Source organism: Rhinopithecus bieti, unplaced genomic scaffold (genome assembly GCF_001698545.2).
Source record: "Rhinopithecus bieti isolate Rb0 unplaced genomic scaffold, ASM169854v2 scaffold_5982, whole genome shotgun sequence".
Classification (NCBI taxonomy): domain Eukaryota; kingdom Metazoa; phylum Chordata; class Mammalia; order Primates; family Cercopithecidae; genus Rhinopithecus; species Rhinopithecus bieti.
The window spans coordinates 1119361-1132151 of record NW_016805132.1 but is presented as its reverse complement, the minus strand read 5'-3'; the positions used below and the strand labels follow the sequence as shown (position 1 = coordinate 1132151).

At 47.7% G+C, this 12791-nt stretch overlaps 1 protein-coding gene across 1 annotated transcript in view; it reads right to left on the bottom strand.

Annotated features, from left to right (window-relative positions):
• Positions 1 to 4626, bottom strand: part of LOC108529145 (pancreatic lipase-related protein 2) — a 27685-nt gene extending 23059 nt beyond the window's left edge. The window contains exons 1-3 of the mRNA XM_017871247.1: positions 4490 to 4626; positions 4120 to 4168; positions 1403 to 1557 (exon numbers count right to left, since the gene is read on the bottom strand). Of these exons, the coding sequence (XP_017726736.1) occupies positions 1403 to 1557; positions 4120 to 4168; positions 4490 to 4492 (207 nt within the window). The 5' untranslated portion in view covers positions 4493 to 4626. The remainder of the gene's footprint in view (positions 1 to 1402; positions 1558 to 4119; positions 4169 to 4489) is intronic.
• Between the last annotated feature and the right edge of the window lie 8165 nt (positions 4627 to 12791).

Sequence of the window (12791 nt, the reverse complement as noted above, 5' to 3'; positions counted from 1 at the left end):
TGAGCCACCGCATCCGGCCAATTATTTTCAATATAATTCATTTCTTTTGTAATCCAATATGTTTTGTTTTGCATTTAAAACATTGACCTGGCCAGGCATGGTCGCTCACGCCTGTAATCCCAGCACTTTCGGAGGCTGAGGCGGGCAGATCACAAGATCAGGAGATCGAGATCATCCTGGTTAACACAGTGAAACCCCGCCTCTACTGAAAATGCAAAAGTAAAATTAGCCAGGCATGGTGGCAGGCGCCTGTAGTCCCAGCTACTCAGGAGGCTGAGGCGGGAGAATGGCATGAACCCGGAAGGCAGAGCTTGCAGTGAGCCGAGATCACGGTACTGCACTCCAGCCTGGGTGACGGAGCGAGACTCTGTCTCAACAAAAAAAAAAAAAAAAAAAAAAAAAAAAAAAAAACCAGCAACAACAAAACAAAAAAAACCAATGACCTAAGAAGGGGTCTTTAGGCTTCTCCCAGGTGGTGAAAGAGGTTCCTGGCACAGGAAAGGTGAGGAACCCCTGGACCAGAAGCTTAAGCGTGGGGGCAAATTCAGTTCAGTGGAACTGTGAGACTTTCGAACACACTTCTAAATTACCATGGGCTGCTCGGACACCCTTCCACCAACCCCTACAGAGGAGACACCAGAAGAAGGATCACAAAATAAAAATAGCACAGTAACCATGTCCAGGCTGACTCTGGGCTGGCAGCACTAAGAAAGCTGGGCTGTCACATAGAGTCCCACAGTGGGTGACCTCAGAAACCTAGAGACAGACACCTGGCTCCCTAAACTCTGTCAGGGACCAGAGCTGTGAGCTGCTGGATTCTCAGCAATGTCTTCCTTGAAACTGTCTCCTGGTCACTTCTGACACCCTGGAGCAAGTCTGATCTGCTTCTGCCGGGCAGACCTGCTGCAAACTGGAGGTTGCTCCAGAGGACCTCATCTTTTCTCTATTGTGGTTACATGTCCCCTCTCCCCTACCTGTCTTCTAGCTCTTCAGGAAGGATGTACACCTGCCCCCACCCCCAATGCCCAAAAGGCTTCACTCCCTCTGCTCTCCTGTGTAGAAATGAGACAGACTTTCCAGTGGCTACACCAGGTCTGGGCTTCTCCATAGATGCTACTCATAGTCCCTTCCTCCCAGGAAACAGGGCATTTATGCTGGGGTAGCCGCTGAAATTCTCTGTACCAGTGTGTGTGAATGTGTAAGTTTCTTGGTTAGGCATCAGTAGATTTCATCAGATACTCAGGCATTTATGATCCTGAGAGCTACGCATTGGATTCTATGTCTAGAATCTAATTTCTAGAAAATTCCAAGGCAGTGACGTATGCCCTAGACAGCCATGCAAAGACTCCACTGTGGCAGCCCAAATATACCCACCATGCAGCGTTTACATGCCCACTCTTACTTGGAAGTCGTTTGGATTTTCATTTGTGTACAGAAGAAAGCGGGTGTCAATGTCCTTGGGGGACCAGGGAAGTAATTTTATAGGTCGCTGAAGGATTCCTGCCCATGGTTTTTCATCAGAAAAGCAGCCAAGTTGTCCATAGCAGATCTCTTTTCCTAGGGTGAGCCACAAACAGGACATGTGTGAACTTCTGGAAAGAAGCAATGTCATATCCATACAGGAAAACTCTGCAGAACAGAGCCCAGGTTTGGCTAAGGCCAGTGCTGGTCTTTATCTTTGCCATCAACATTTCCCAAACTTCTGGGATGATAAGAATCACCTGGGGGCTGCAGCATGGTGGGGTGGGAAGGGCAGGTGGGGACAGGGGACAGTGTAGGGAATAGGTGTATTGCATATACACATTCATAAGTCCCTCCCTCAGAGATTCTGATTCAGAAGGTCTGGGGTGGGGTCCTGGAAACATATATTCAGTAAGTGCCCCTTACCATTAGGCAAATTGGGGAATTGCTGATGTATAGGTTGGTGCAAAAGTAACTGCGGTTTTTGCCATTGCTTTCAATGGCAAAAACCGCAGTTACTTTTGCACCAACCTAATACAAACTGCTGCCTTAAAACCACCTCTTGCAGCTGGCCTTTTACATGTAAGCATCCAATAATGAGTATTTATCAAGTGCCTACAAACGCTGTAGCACAGAGTTGCTACTTTGTTTTGCCATCTCTATTACATACAGCATAGGCCGTGCCCACACCAATTCACGTGTCTTCAAGTCATTCTTTTACGCATATTTTTTCAAATGATTCTCTGCCGTTTCATATTTTCCCTTTTGCTTTGAAAAGATAAGTTTCTTAAGAACAGGAATGATTTGTGTATCACACTACGTATGGTAGAAACTCAGTACATGTAATCCATGATCCAAATAACCACATCTAAGTCCGAGAGTACTTTCTGTGTCCACGACATAAACATGATCACAGGATATGGTCACTAAAGGTGACATAATTCCAACCCAAAGGATTATAATGGGTCCTTTCTCTTATGCTTCCTCAACTCCTGTACTGATGATGCCAAATATTGATGAATCATTAAAAAAACTCATAATAGTTAATACTTGTTTACTATGTGCCAGATACCATGTTAGTACTTTACTGGTATACTATCATTTAAGCCTGAAAACACAAATATGGAATCAGTATTATCTCCATTTTACTGCTGAGGAAACCAAGGCACAGAGAGACAAGGTAAGCTACCCGAGGTCACGGCTAGTGGTGGAGGCAGGATTTGAACCCAAGAAGTTTAACTGGGAATGAAGCTCGAACTCGAGGGGACACAAAGATAAACGAGATATGAACCCTGTCCAGAAAGAGAGGAGCTCTAATAGGGAAGCAATGCCGATGGCGTTGAATTCATTCCAGGAAGAGGGTGCACGCTTGGAGGTGGACTCTAGGAGGCTCAAGCAATGTTTGCCCCAGGGGAAAGGTAGCTGGTTAAATGAATGGGCTCGAATGCAAGACATTTGGGCTCTCTTAAGGGGAGAGCAGGAAAGCGTTGGAAGGTGTGAGTTGGTGAGGGTGAGGGGAGGTGGTGGTGGCAGTGGCAGTGCTGTGCTTCCACAGGCAGTCCTGTTTTTTGGGGACTCGAGTACAGGTGGCTGAGAAGCAGAAGAGCCTGAGGAGGCTGGGGGCAGTGAGAGTGAGGCTTGAGGCTTGGCCCTGATAGGGTTTCTTGCAACTCGGGAGGACCAGAAGCTGGGCAAGAGGGAAGGCCCCAGGAGGAAAGAGATGAGGAGAGAGCCTGGCGTGAGCCTTGGGGAATGTCCACCTTTGGGGCAGGAGGAGGCTGCAGGTCAGCAAAGGATATGAAGAGGGGTTGTATGGCTGGAGGAGCAGTCGCACCCACCCCAGGCTCCGCTGTCTGCAGCCCGGTCTCAAATCATGGCCAGGTTGGAAGGAGAGGCCAAGAGTGGGCTGGCGGGGTTGAGAAGACAAGGCGGAAGGGTCACAAGGCAGAAGAAAGCCCCCACAGGGACCCAAGGAGACCATGCCTGCTACAGCAGGGCTCGGGGGGCCAAATTGGGCAGTGAGGTGTTCTGGCAGGAGAGGAGGTGAAGCAGCCCCCACAGAGAGGGAACGGCTCCCAGAGGAACACGCCTGTGAAGGCGTAGGCAGATAGGAAGTCAGCAGGCTGGGGCTCAGGGGGCTCCAAAAGAAAGGGAGGTGATTTGTGTTTTAGGATGAGTAGAACTTGAATATCTGTATCTCCTCTGGACAGAACCAGGTGAGGGGAACAAATTGGAGAGACAGAAACGGTGACTCTGAGAAGAGGACACGTGGGCATGATGGCAGAAAGGCAGGCTTGCCTGGCAAGACTGGGCTTTCTTGGGAGGGGGCACATCCACATGGCTTTGGTCTGCAGGCAGGGACAAGGGCATTGGGACCCAGTGGGAACACCACACCCTCCACTTATCCCAGTCATAAAAGCCTTTGCAGGAAGAAGGGGGCCAAGGAGGAGGGTTACCAGAGATACTTCCGTGTCCAGCACATTGTCCTGTGTCTGCCTGAGAGTCAACATTCTCTGAGTGGCACAATTGTTTTCTCTAAGTAACGATAATGCTCTTTATAATCATTATAATAATTATTAATATACCTCTAGCTGCCTTACCAAAGGTCAGCCCAGGCATGTCACTTTCTCCCTAAAGGAATGGTGACAGCATCCTCACCTCTGACTGTGGCCAGCAGGAGAAGGCCGAGGGTCCAAGGGGGCAGCATCTACATGGATGGAAACAGACACTCAGACCCACGTGCACAGTGAGGCTGGCAGGGGCAGGACCCAGCTGAGTCAGGAGCCCCGGTCACACGGACAGTGAGTGGAACAGACACCCAGCAACCCCGGGCCCCACAGGCCTCTCCCTTGAGGTGGGGACCCTGAAGGCTGAGTCCTCCCAGTGCACAGGGAGACAGCAGCACGCTAGGATCCTGGACTCAGGGACTCCACTGTAGCGGCTTCCCTGCCTCTGGGCCATGCCCCTCTTGTAGCCTGGGCTGCCCCCGCCCTGCCAAATCCCCTGCCCACATGGGGCCCTGACTTACCATGCTGCACCAGAGCTTCCACGTAGCCCAGCAGGTTGGCTGTGGCCTTTTATAGCCAGGCTTTATCCTTTGGACTCCTTAGAGGAAAGGCCGGGGCAGGATAGATAAGGCACTGCACGTGGGTGCTTTGAACCTAACTTATCATGAACACATAAAACCAGCTCAGCCCCAGGAGCAGCAATGTTTATAAAGCGAGATTCAAGGACAGGAAAACCAACTTTGGAGAAGGGAAAGAGCTCAGTTAATCTGAGTTTACAGGTTTAGTTGCCAAGAGATTGTGTCCCCAAAGTGGTAACAGGGAAACATCATGCCGTACATAGCACCTCTGGAACAAAATCCCTTTTGACACATGAACCCCCAAACCCACTGTGTTGTCCTGTTGCTCTTGACAGACTGTGCAGGGCTAGGAAGTCAGGAGACTTGCTGCTCAGTGGAACTGACTGTTTTTGAAGACACACACCTTGCTTACTTTGGGGATGGAGTAGGTGGAGAACTACCTTACCTATTAGAGAATCTAGACAGAGAACAAAAATGAAGGCAACCTCACAGACGAAGCTCCAAAGAATAAAATGAGGCCGGGTGTGGTGGCTCACGCCTGTAATCCCAGCACTTTGGAAGGCCGAGGTGGGCAGATCAGGAGGTCAGGAGATGGAGACCGTCCTGGCTAATGCGGTGAAACCCCGTCTCTACTAAAAATACAAAAAATTAACCGGGCGTGGTGGCAGGTGCCTATAGTCCCAAGTACTCAGGAGACCGAGGCAGGAGAATGGCTTGAACCCGGGAGGTGGAGCTTGCAGTGAGTGAGCCGAGATCGCACCACTGTGCTCCAGCCTAGGGGACAGAGATTCCATCTCAAAAATAAAAAATAAAAAAAGAATAAAATGAACATGAACACTGTTCAAATACAACTTTGTTTATAAATAATGCAGTTTTTTTTTTTTTTTTTTTTTTTTTTGAGACGGAGTCTCGCTGCTGTCCCACCCAGGCTGGAGTGCAGTGGGCCGGATCTCGGCTCCACTGAAGCTCCATCTCCCGGGTTTACGCCATTCTCCTGCCTCAGCCTCCCAAGTAGCTGGGACTACAGACGCCCGCCACCTTGCCCAGCTAATTTTTTATATTTTTTAGGAGACGGGGTTTCACCGTGTTAGCCGGGATGGTCTCGATCTCCTGACCTCGTGATCCGCCCGCCTCGGCCTCCCAAAGTGCTGGGATTACAGGCTTGAGCCACCGCGCCCGGCCTGCAGCTTGTTTTAAAAGTATTTCTGATCTGCACAGACTATACCTCGACCTGGAGATAAGGGAAGATATTTTCTTTTCTTCACTGCTACAGAAGAACCTGGGTGAATAACCAGGTGCCACCCGCCATGTTTTAAATGGGCATGTAATTTAGACACACCAAAGTGCATACATCTTAAGTTGAAAATATAAGTACAGTTTAGTGAGTTTTGACAAATATATACTCCTATGTATATTCCCCAGATCAAGATATAAAACATTTTCAGGCCGGGTGCGGTGGCTCACACCTGTAATACCAACACTTTTGGGAGGCCGAGGCAGGTGGATCACGAGGTCAGGAGATCGAGACCAGCCTGGCTAACAAGGTGAAACCCTGTCTCTACTAAAAATACAAAAAAATTAGCTGGGCATGGTGGCGGGCGCCTGTAGTCCCAGCTGCTTGGGAGGCTGAGGCAGGAGAGTGGCGTGAACCCGGGAGGCAGAGCTTGCAGTGAGCTGTGATTGAGCCACTGCACTCCAGCCTAGGCAACAGAGAGACTCCATCTCAAAAAAAAAAAAAAAAATTTTCAGCAGCCAGATCTTTCTACCACCATCACCACCCTTGTAATAATACTCTGATTTCCATCATCATGGGTTCCTTTTGTCTGCTCTAGAATGTCATATAAATGGAGTGATACAGTATGTATTCTTTAGCATCTTGCTTTTCTCCCCTCCCCAAGACATTTTTGAGATTCATTCACGTTGTTACATTAGTAATTATCAGTAGTTAATTATTAGTAGTTATTAGTTAATTATCAGTAGTTAATTGTTAATTATCAATAATTATTTATTAATTATTAGTTAATTATCAGTAATTATTAGTAATTATCAGTAGTTATTTTTTATTGCTATGTGGTATTGATACAGTTCTGTAAGAATACAGCACAATTTGTTTATCCATTCTGCTGTTGGTGGACATCTGAATTCTCCAGTTTGGGGCTATTATGAACGCTACTGCCAAGGACATTCTAGTCTAGCGCAGGTCTTTTGGTAGACATATGCACTCATTTCTCTTGGGTTTATGCCCAGGAGTATTGGGAGGGTCCTGGAGTGTGTTCAGCTTCAGGAGATGCTGCCAGACAGTTTCCTAAAGTGGTCGCACCAGTGTAATTCCCACCAGCAGCTGGACGGGAGCTCTAGCTGCTCCCCATTCCACCCCTGGCCTTTGATCAATCCCAGAAGCACGAGGTTGCCAGCAATTTCCTGAGCATTTCACGTGTAGAAAAAATAGCTTTTTTTTGAAACTCTCTGAGAATTCTGAGGCTGGAGGAGTGTGGAGCTGAGGGAAGCCAAGAATGAACTTTCTTATCTCAAACGGGCTTAAGAAAAGTCAAGGTTTCTGGCTGGGTGTGGTGGCTCACGCCTGTAATCCCAGCAAGGTGGGCAGATCACATGAGGCCAGGAGTTCAAGACCTGCCTGGCCAACATGGTGAAACCCCATCTCTACCAAAAATACAAAAATCAGCTGGGCATGGTGGTGCAATGCCTGTAGTCCCAGTTACTAGGGAGGCTGAGGCATGAGAGTCGCTTGAACCCGGGAGGCAGACGTTGCAATAAGCTGAGATTGCACCACTGCACTCCAGCCTGGGCAACACAGTGAGACTCTGTCTCCAATAAAACAACAAAAAATAAATAAATGAAATAAATTTTAAAAGAAGAAAAAACGAAGTCAAGGTTTCTGGAATCTGTAGTGATGATGAAGCCTGAATGGGGTCACCTATGTCTCAGCAAATCCAAAGCCTGATGTCAACACCCGCTGCCCCTGGAGGTGTTTGGCAGCTGAGAGAGGAGGTCAGATCTAAGGCCCGGCACTGATGTGCATAAGTGACCCCAGTGAGGAGCCTGGAATGACAACATGAGGCTGAATGAAGCCCTAGGCCCGTGACATGGGACCAGTGGGTGCCGGTAGCTTGTGGGAAAACATCCAAACTCCTTACCATGGCCTTTAGAGTGTGGTGTTCTCTGGACCTTCTCGTCCTCCCTGGCCTCACCTGTGTCTCTCCCTTGCTCACTAAACTCCAGGTGGTCTCTTGAAAGTGCTCATCTCAGGGTCTTTCCACATTCTATTTCCTCTTCCTGACACTCTCCCATTTCCCTGCCTAAATTGAAGTCATCCCTCAGGGTTCAGCCTACAAAGAAGCCTTTTTCAATCCTCAAATTCAAACCAGACCTTCCTTAACATCTCATGTCATGTTCCTTATCTTTGCTTTCATAGAAAGTATCCCAACTGATAATGACATTTCCATGACAATTTGTTTAGGTCTTATCTTGACAAAAGGGTCAAGTTCTGTGTAGTCATTGCTATGTTGTGACAGCCTAACACACACCTGCCAGGTAGTCGGTAATGAATAAATACTTGCCAGATGTGAACATGGGGAATTAAACGTTAATGATTCATTTTAGCTAGATGTGGTGCCTGTAGTCCCAGCTACTTGGGAGGCTAAGGAGTCAGGAGGATCACTTGAACCCAAGCGTTAAGTCCAGCCTCGGCAACATAGGGAGACCCTGTCTCTAAAAAAAAAAAAAAAAAAGGGATATTGATTCATTAGGTTGGTGATGAGCTGATCCTATTTGTGTCCCCAGATGCAGTCTCCCTTCTTCCTCTCTGCTCTGTGCCCTGAGGCTGCCTCTATGGGCTTCCACCCTGGGCTGCTTGGCCTGTGGCCTTCTGATTGGGTTCAGCCAATGGGAGGTATCAGCGGGTGGGATGGTGGAAGGAAGAGGTTGGAGTATTTCTTTCCCAGGCTCTGACAGGTGCAGCTGGGCGCTGGACTCCCCCTGAGAGAGAATGATTGCAGTTGCTCAGAGGCCTGTGGTCCATTTTAGGGATTAACTAGGCACCTTCCTTTCCTGACTCTATATTCCTAAACAACGATTTCTTTTTTAGGAAAGACAGAGGGTTTTGGATTGTGTAGTTCTTTGATTTTTGGGTTAGTCACCCATGCAGTAGCTAACCCATTCTGTGGCTTGCTCGTAGCCTTTGGTGAGGTTTAGCTAAGGCACTTGCAGATAACCTGTGGGTCCCATCATCATCCTCACCTGGCTCTAGCCACGAATAGTCAAAGAAAACTTCTCACTGAGTGGTCAGTGGCATATCATCTGGTCAGCATCCACCCCAGAGAGCAGAGCTAGAGAAAAAAGGGGAGGTTACAGTTCCTTTAGGCAAGAAACAATTATTGTTATTTCCTGTTCTGCTTTATTCAAACTCTGTTCTGAGTGCCAAGTCAGATCACAGTCACCCCTGCTCTGGAAGGACTCACTGAGGCAGATTTGCTCAGTGTAAGGAAACTCTTTCCAGAGCTTAGACTCATTGGAAAATAGAATGGAGTTTTGTTGGTGGGGAATGATTTCTCTGCCCCATTGAATGACATTACAACATGAGCAGAGGTTGGCAGAAGTCAAGCAGCAGGTAAGGGTTGACTTAGGTGATCTTCTTCCAAGGTTGTTTTCAAATCTGGGACCCCACCAGAAATTTTGGAAACTGCAACCTAGAGAAAGGATGTTGCCTTTCTATTCAAGCAACAGTTACCCTGAAGGAGCACATCACTTAAACCCCCTTTCTAAAGGGGATAAGAAATCACCCAAGAGGTAACAATATCCAAGGTAACGAGGAATAAACTGAGCAAACACATCTGGGGGATATAGTCCCAAGAGCAGATGTAAGAGCCATGGGAGAGAGCTGACAATGGGAGAGGAATCAGGTGGTGGTGGTTTAGAAGCTGTCCTCAGATAAATGGCAGTGATCAAATCCAAGCTCTTAGAGTCGTAAAACATGCAAGAAATAGAGTCTTATTTAATTCCCATTTTACAGCTGAGACAATTAAGGCCCAGAAACGTTAAAGGGGTTAGTGTGAGGGCGAATGGAAGAGGAGGGACTTAACCTGTGGCCTTCCTTTCCTACTATGGTGCTATTGTCTCTCCTGCTGCAGATCAGTTTGTTGATCTGTGAAACAGATAGAATCTAGGCTCATCAAGGAACATTGTCCTTGCACCAAGCTGCTCTCCAAAGAGGGCTGGGTACCCCTGCCATAGTCACCAGTAGTTGAGAAGAGACACACTGGGTACTCCTAAGCAGTCCCGAGCCTGCCTGGTCTCTTCCACAGGGTGGCCCAAGGCAGGAAGCTGGGACCCCCAGGCTGCCACCCAGCAGCACTCATTTACTCCCACTTGCCTGCCCGTGGCACCAAGGCCCAAGGTGCCAGCTGTCTACTGTGGGAAGGAAGCGAAGGTCAGCACCTGTGGGAAAACTCATTTGCTGACCACATGGTTGGCAGGTGGGAGGGTCAGGGCCTGAGTGAGCCCTGTCAGCTGGCACAGCAGCTACCCAGGGGATGGGGGTGGTTTGGGTCCTCCTTTACTTGTCCTTGAGGCCTGTTGAAACCTATTTGTCCCTCCCCTTAACACTTTCTCTTTTTTCAAGACAGGGTCTCACTCCAACACCCAGGCTGGAGTGCTGTGGTGCAATCTCGGCTCTCTGCATCCTCCACCTCCCAGGATCAAGAGATTCCCCCAGTTCAGCCTCCCGAGTAGCTGAGACTACAGTCATGCACCACCACTCCCAAATAATTTTTGTAGTTTTTGTAGAGATGGAGTTTCACCATGTTGCCCAGGCTGGTCTTGAACTCCTGAGTTCAAGCAATCCTTCTGCCTCAGCCTCCTAAACTGCTGGTATTATAGGCATGAGCCACCATGCCTGGTCCCCTCCCTTCATTCCCCCTGCCCTTCCCCTCCTGGGGCTAGCATTACCTCTCTCTAGGTCTCTGCATCTGCCTCCAGGTCATTTCCTAAAGTCCTTCTCAGCTTGAATCCTGTGGGTGATTCCTCACTGCCTTCAGATGCATTATTCATGTGTCGGTTCACTCATTCACATTCATTTTCATGTGGGTACAATGTGCTAGAGCTCTTCCAGCCTTGAAGGCACAACAGTGAGCAAAACATCCTCCTTCCCTGCCTTCATGGACTGATGGTCCCATGGGGCACAGGCAATGGTTACCTATAAATACATACAGAATTACAAATGATCAAAAGCACTAAGAAGAAAAGGCAGGTGAGGAGAGCTATCATGTAATTTGGGCTTTATTTAAAGAGAATAACTCTGTGGAGAGGGGTAAGAATTTAGGTGGCGTCTAAGCACCAAAGCTAGGTATGCAAGGGTGATATTTTAGTCCATTTGTGCTGCTATAATAAAATACCCGAGACTAAGTCATTTATAAAAACAGAAATTTATTTCTCACAGTTCTGGAGGCTGGGAAGTCCAAGATCAAGGCACCAGCAGATTCAGTGTCAGGTGTGGGATGCTCTCAGCTTCCAAAATGCTGCCTTCTTGCTGTATCCTCATATGGTAAAAGGGGACAATAAAGGATGAACGCATGGCAGATGAGATGGAAGGGCCAGGTAGCTCTCTGGAGCCTCTTTTATAAGGACATTCACAAAGGTGGAGTCTTCATGATTTAATCATTTCCCAAAAGGCCCTACTTCTTAATACTCTCACAATGGGGATTAAGTTTTGACATGAATTTTGGAGGGACACGAACATTTACACCATAGCAGATGGACATTGATATGGGTTGAATACAGGCCCCACAAAAAGATATGTTAGAATCCTAACCCCCAGTACTTCAGAACATGACCTTATTTGGATATAGGATCTTTACAGAGCTAATAAAGTTACAATGGGGTCATTAGGGTAAGCCCTAATATGACTGACATTCTTATATAAAGGGGAAATTTGAACACAGAGACACACACATCCTGTGAACATGAAGGCAGAGATTGCCAATGAATGGCCAGCAAACCCTCAGAAGCTGTGGAAGAGGCCTGGAATAGATTCTCCCTCATAGCCCTCAGAAGGAACCAACTCTGCCGACACCTTCATCTTCGACTTCCAGCCTCCAGAAGTTGGGGGAGACAATACATTTCTATTACTTAAGCCCCTCGGCTTGTGGCTCTTTTTTATGGCAGCCCCAGCAAACTAACAGCTTCCATATGACCTCCGCCCAGCCTAATTTCTGCCACCACGCTTGATGCCTTCCCAGCTGATAATTGCCTACATAGAATGACACAAACAGTCAACACTCACAGTTCTGAACCTGCTTTTCCCCTCTTCTGAGCTTTTGCACCTGGGGTTCCCCATGCCAGGAATGTTTCCACATCTCCACCCCCACTCCCAGGTCTCCCAGCTTCATTTCTCCTCCAGTGCACCGGGTTCCTTGCCAGCACGTTTCCGCCTTCATTTCAGGTCCCAGGTCAAAGTCTCTCTGTTCGCAAAGTCTGTGACATTGGACGTCTCTTCCACATTTTCAGTTCCAAATTATACTCTCCAAGATTTTTCAGATGCCAGTAAATATGTGAACTCTATTCTTTCTAAAAAAAAAACTCTCATGGGCTGGGTGTGGTGGCTCACACCTGTAATCCCAGCACTTTGGGAGGCTGAGGTGGGTGAATCACCTGACATCAGGAGTTCGTGACCAGCCTGATCAACATGGTGAACCCCCATCTCTACTAAAAATACAAAAATTAGCCAGGCATGGTGGTGCAAACCTGTAATCCCAGCTCCTCGGGAGGCTGAGACATGAGAATCTCTTGAACCTGGGAGGTGGAGGTTGCAGTCAGCTGAGATTATGCCACGGCACTGTAGCCTGGGCAACAAGAGCGAAACTCCATCTCAAAAAACAAACAAAAAAACCTCTCATGACCCCCTAGAATATTCCTATTGACTTCATTCTATTAAGCCTCAGTTCAGGAAATGAAAGTTCTGCTACAAATTATCACAACAAAAAGGAAGATTTATTTCTATAACTGGTAAAAATAGATTATCATCAAAATGGAAACACATAGTAATTTCTCAGGGATAGTCTGCCCAGGAGCCCTGGGAGTTAAATACTCCTGTATCAGGGCAGACTGTCACCTATTTGCACATGGGAATCACCTGTGGGCTTTTTAAAGCAGCCTGTGGCTTATGATTACCCTTTAATTGGTTGGGGTGGAACCTGGGATTTCTCTGTTCCTTTTTTTTTTTTTTTTTTTT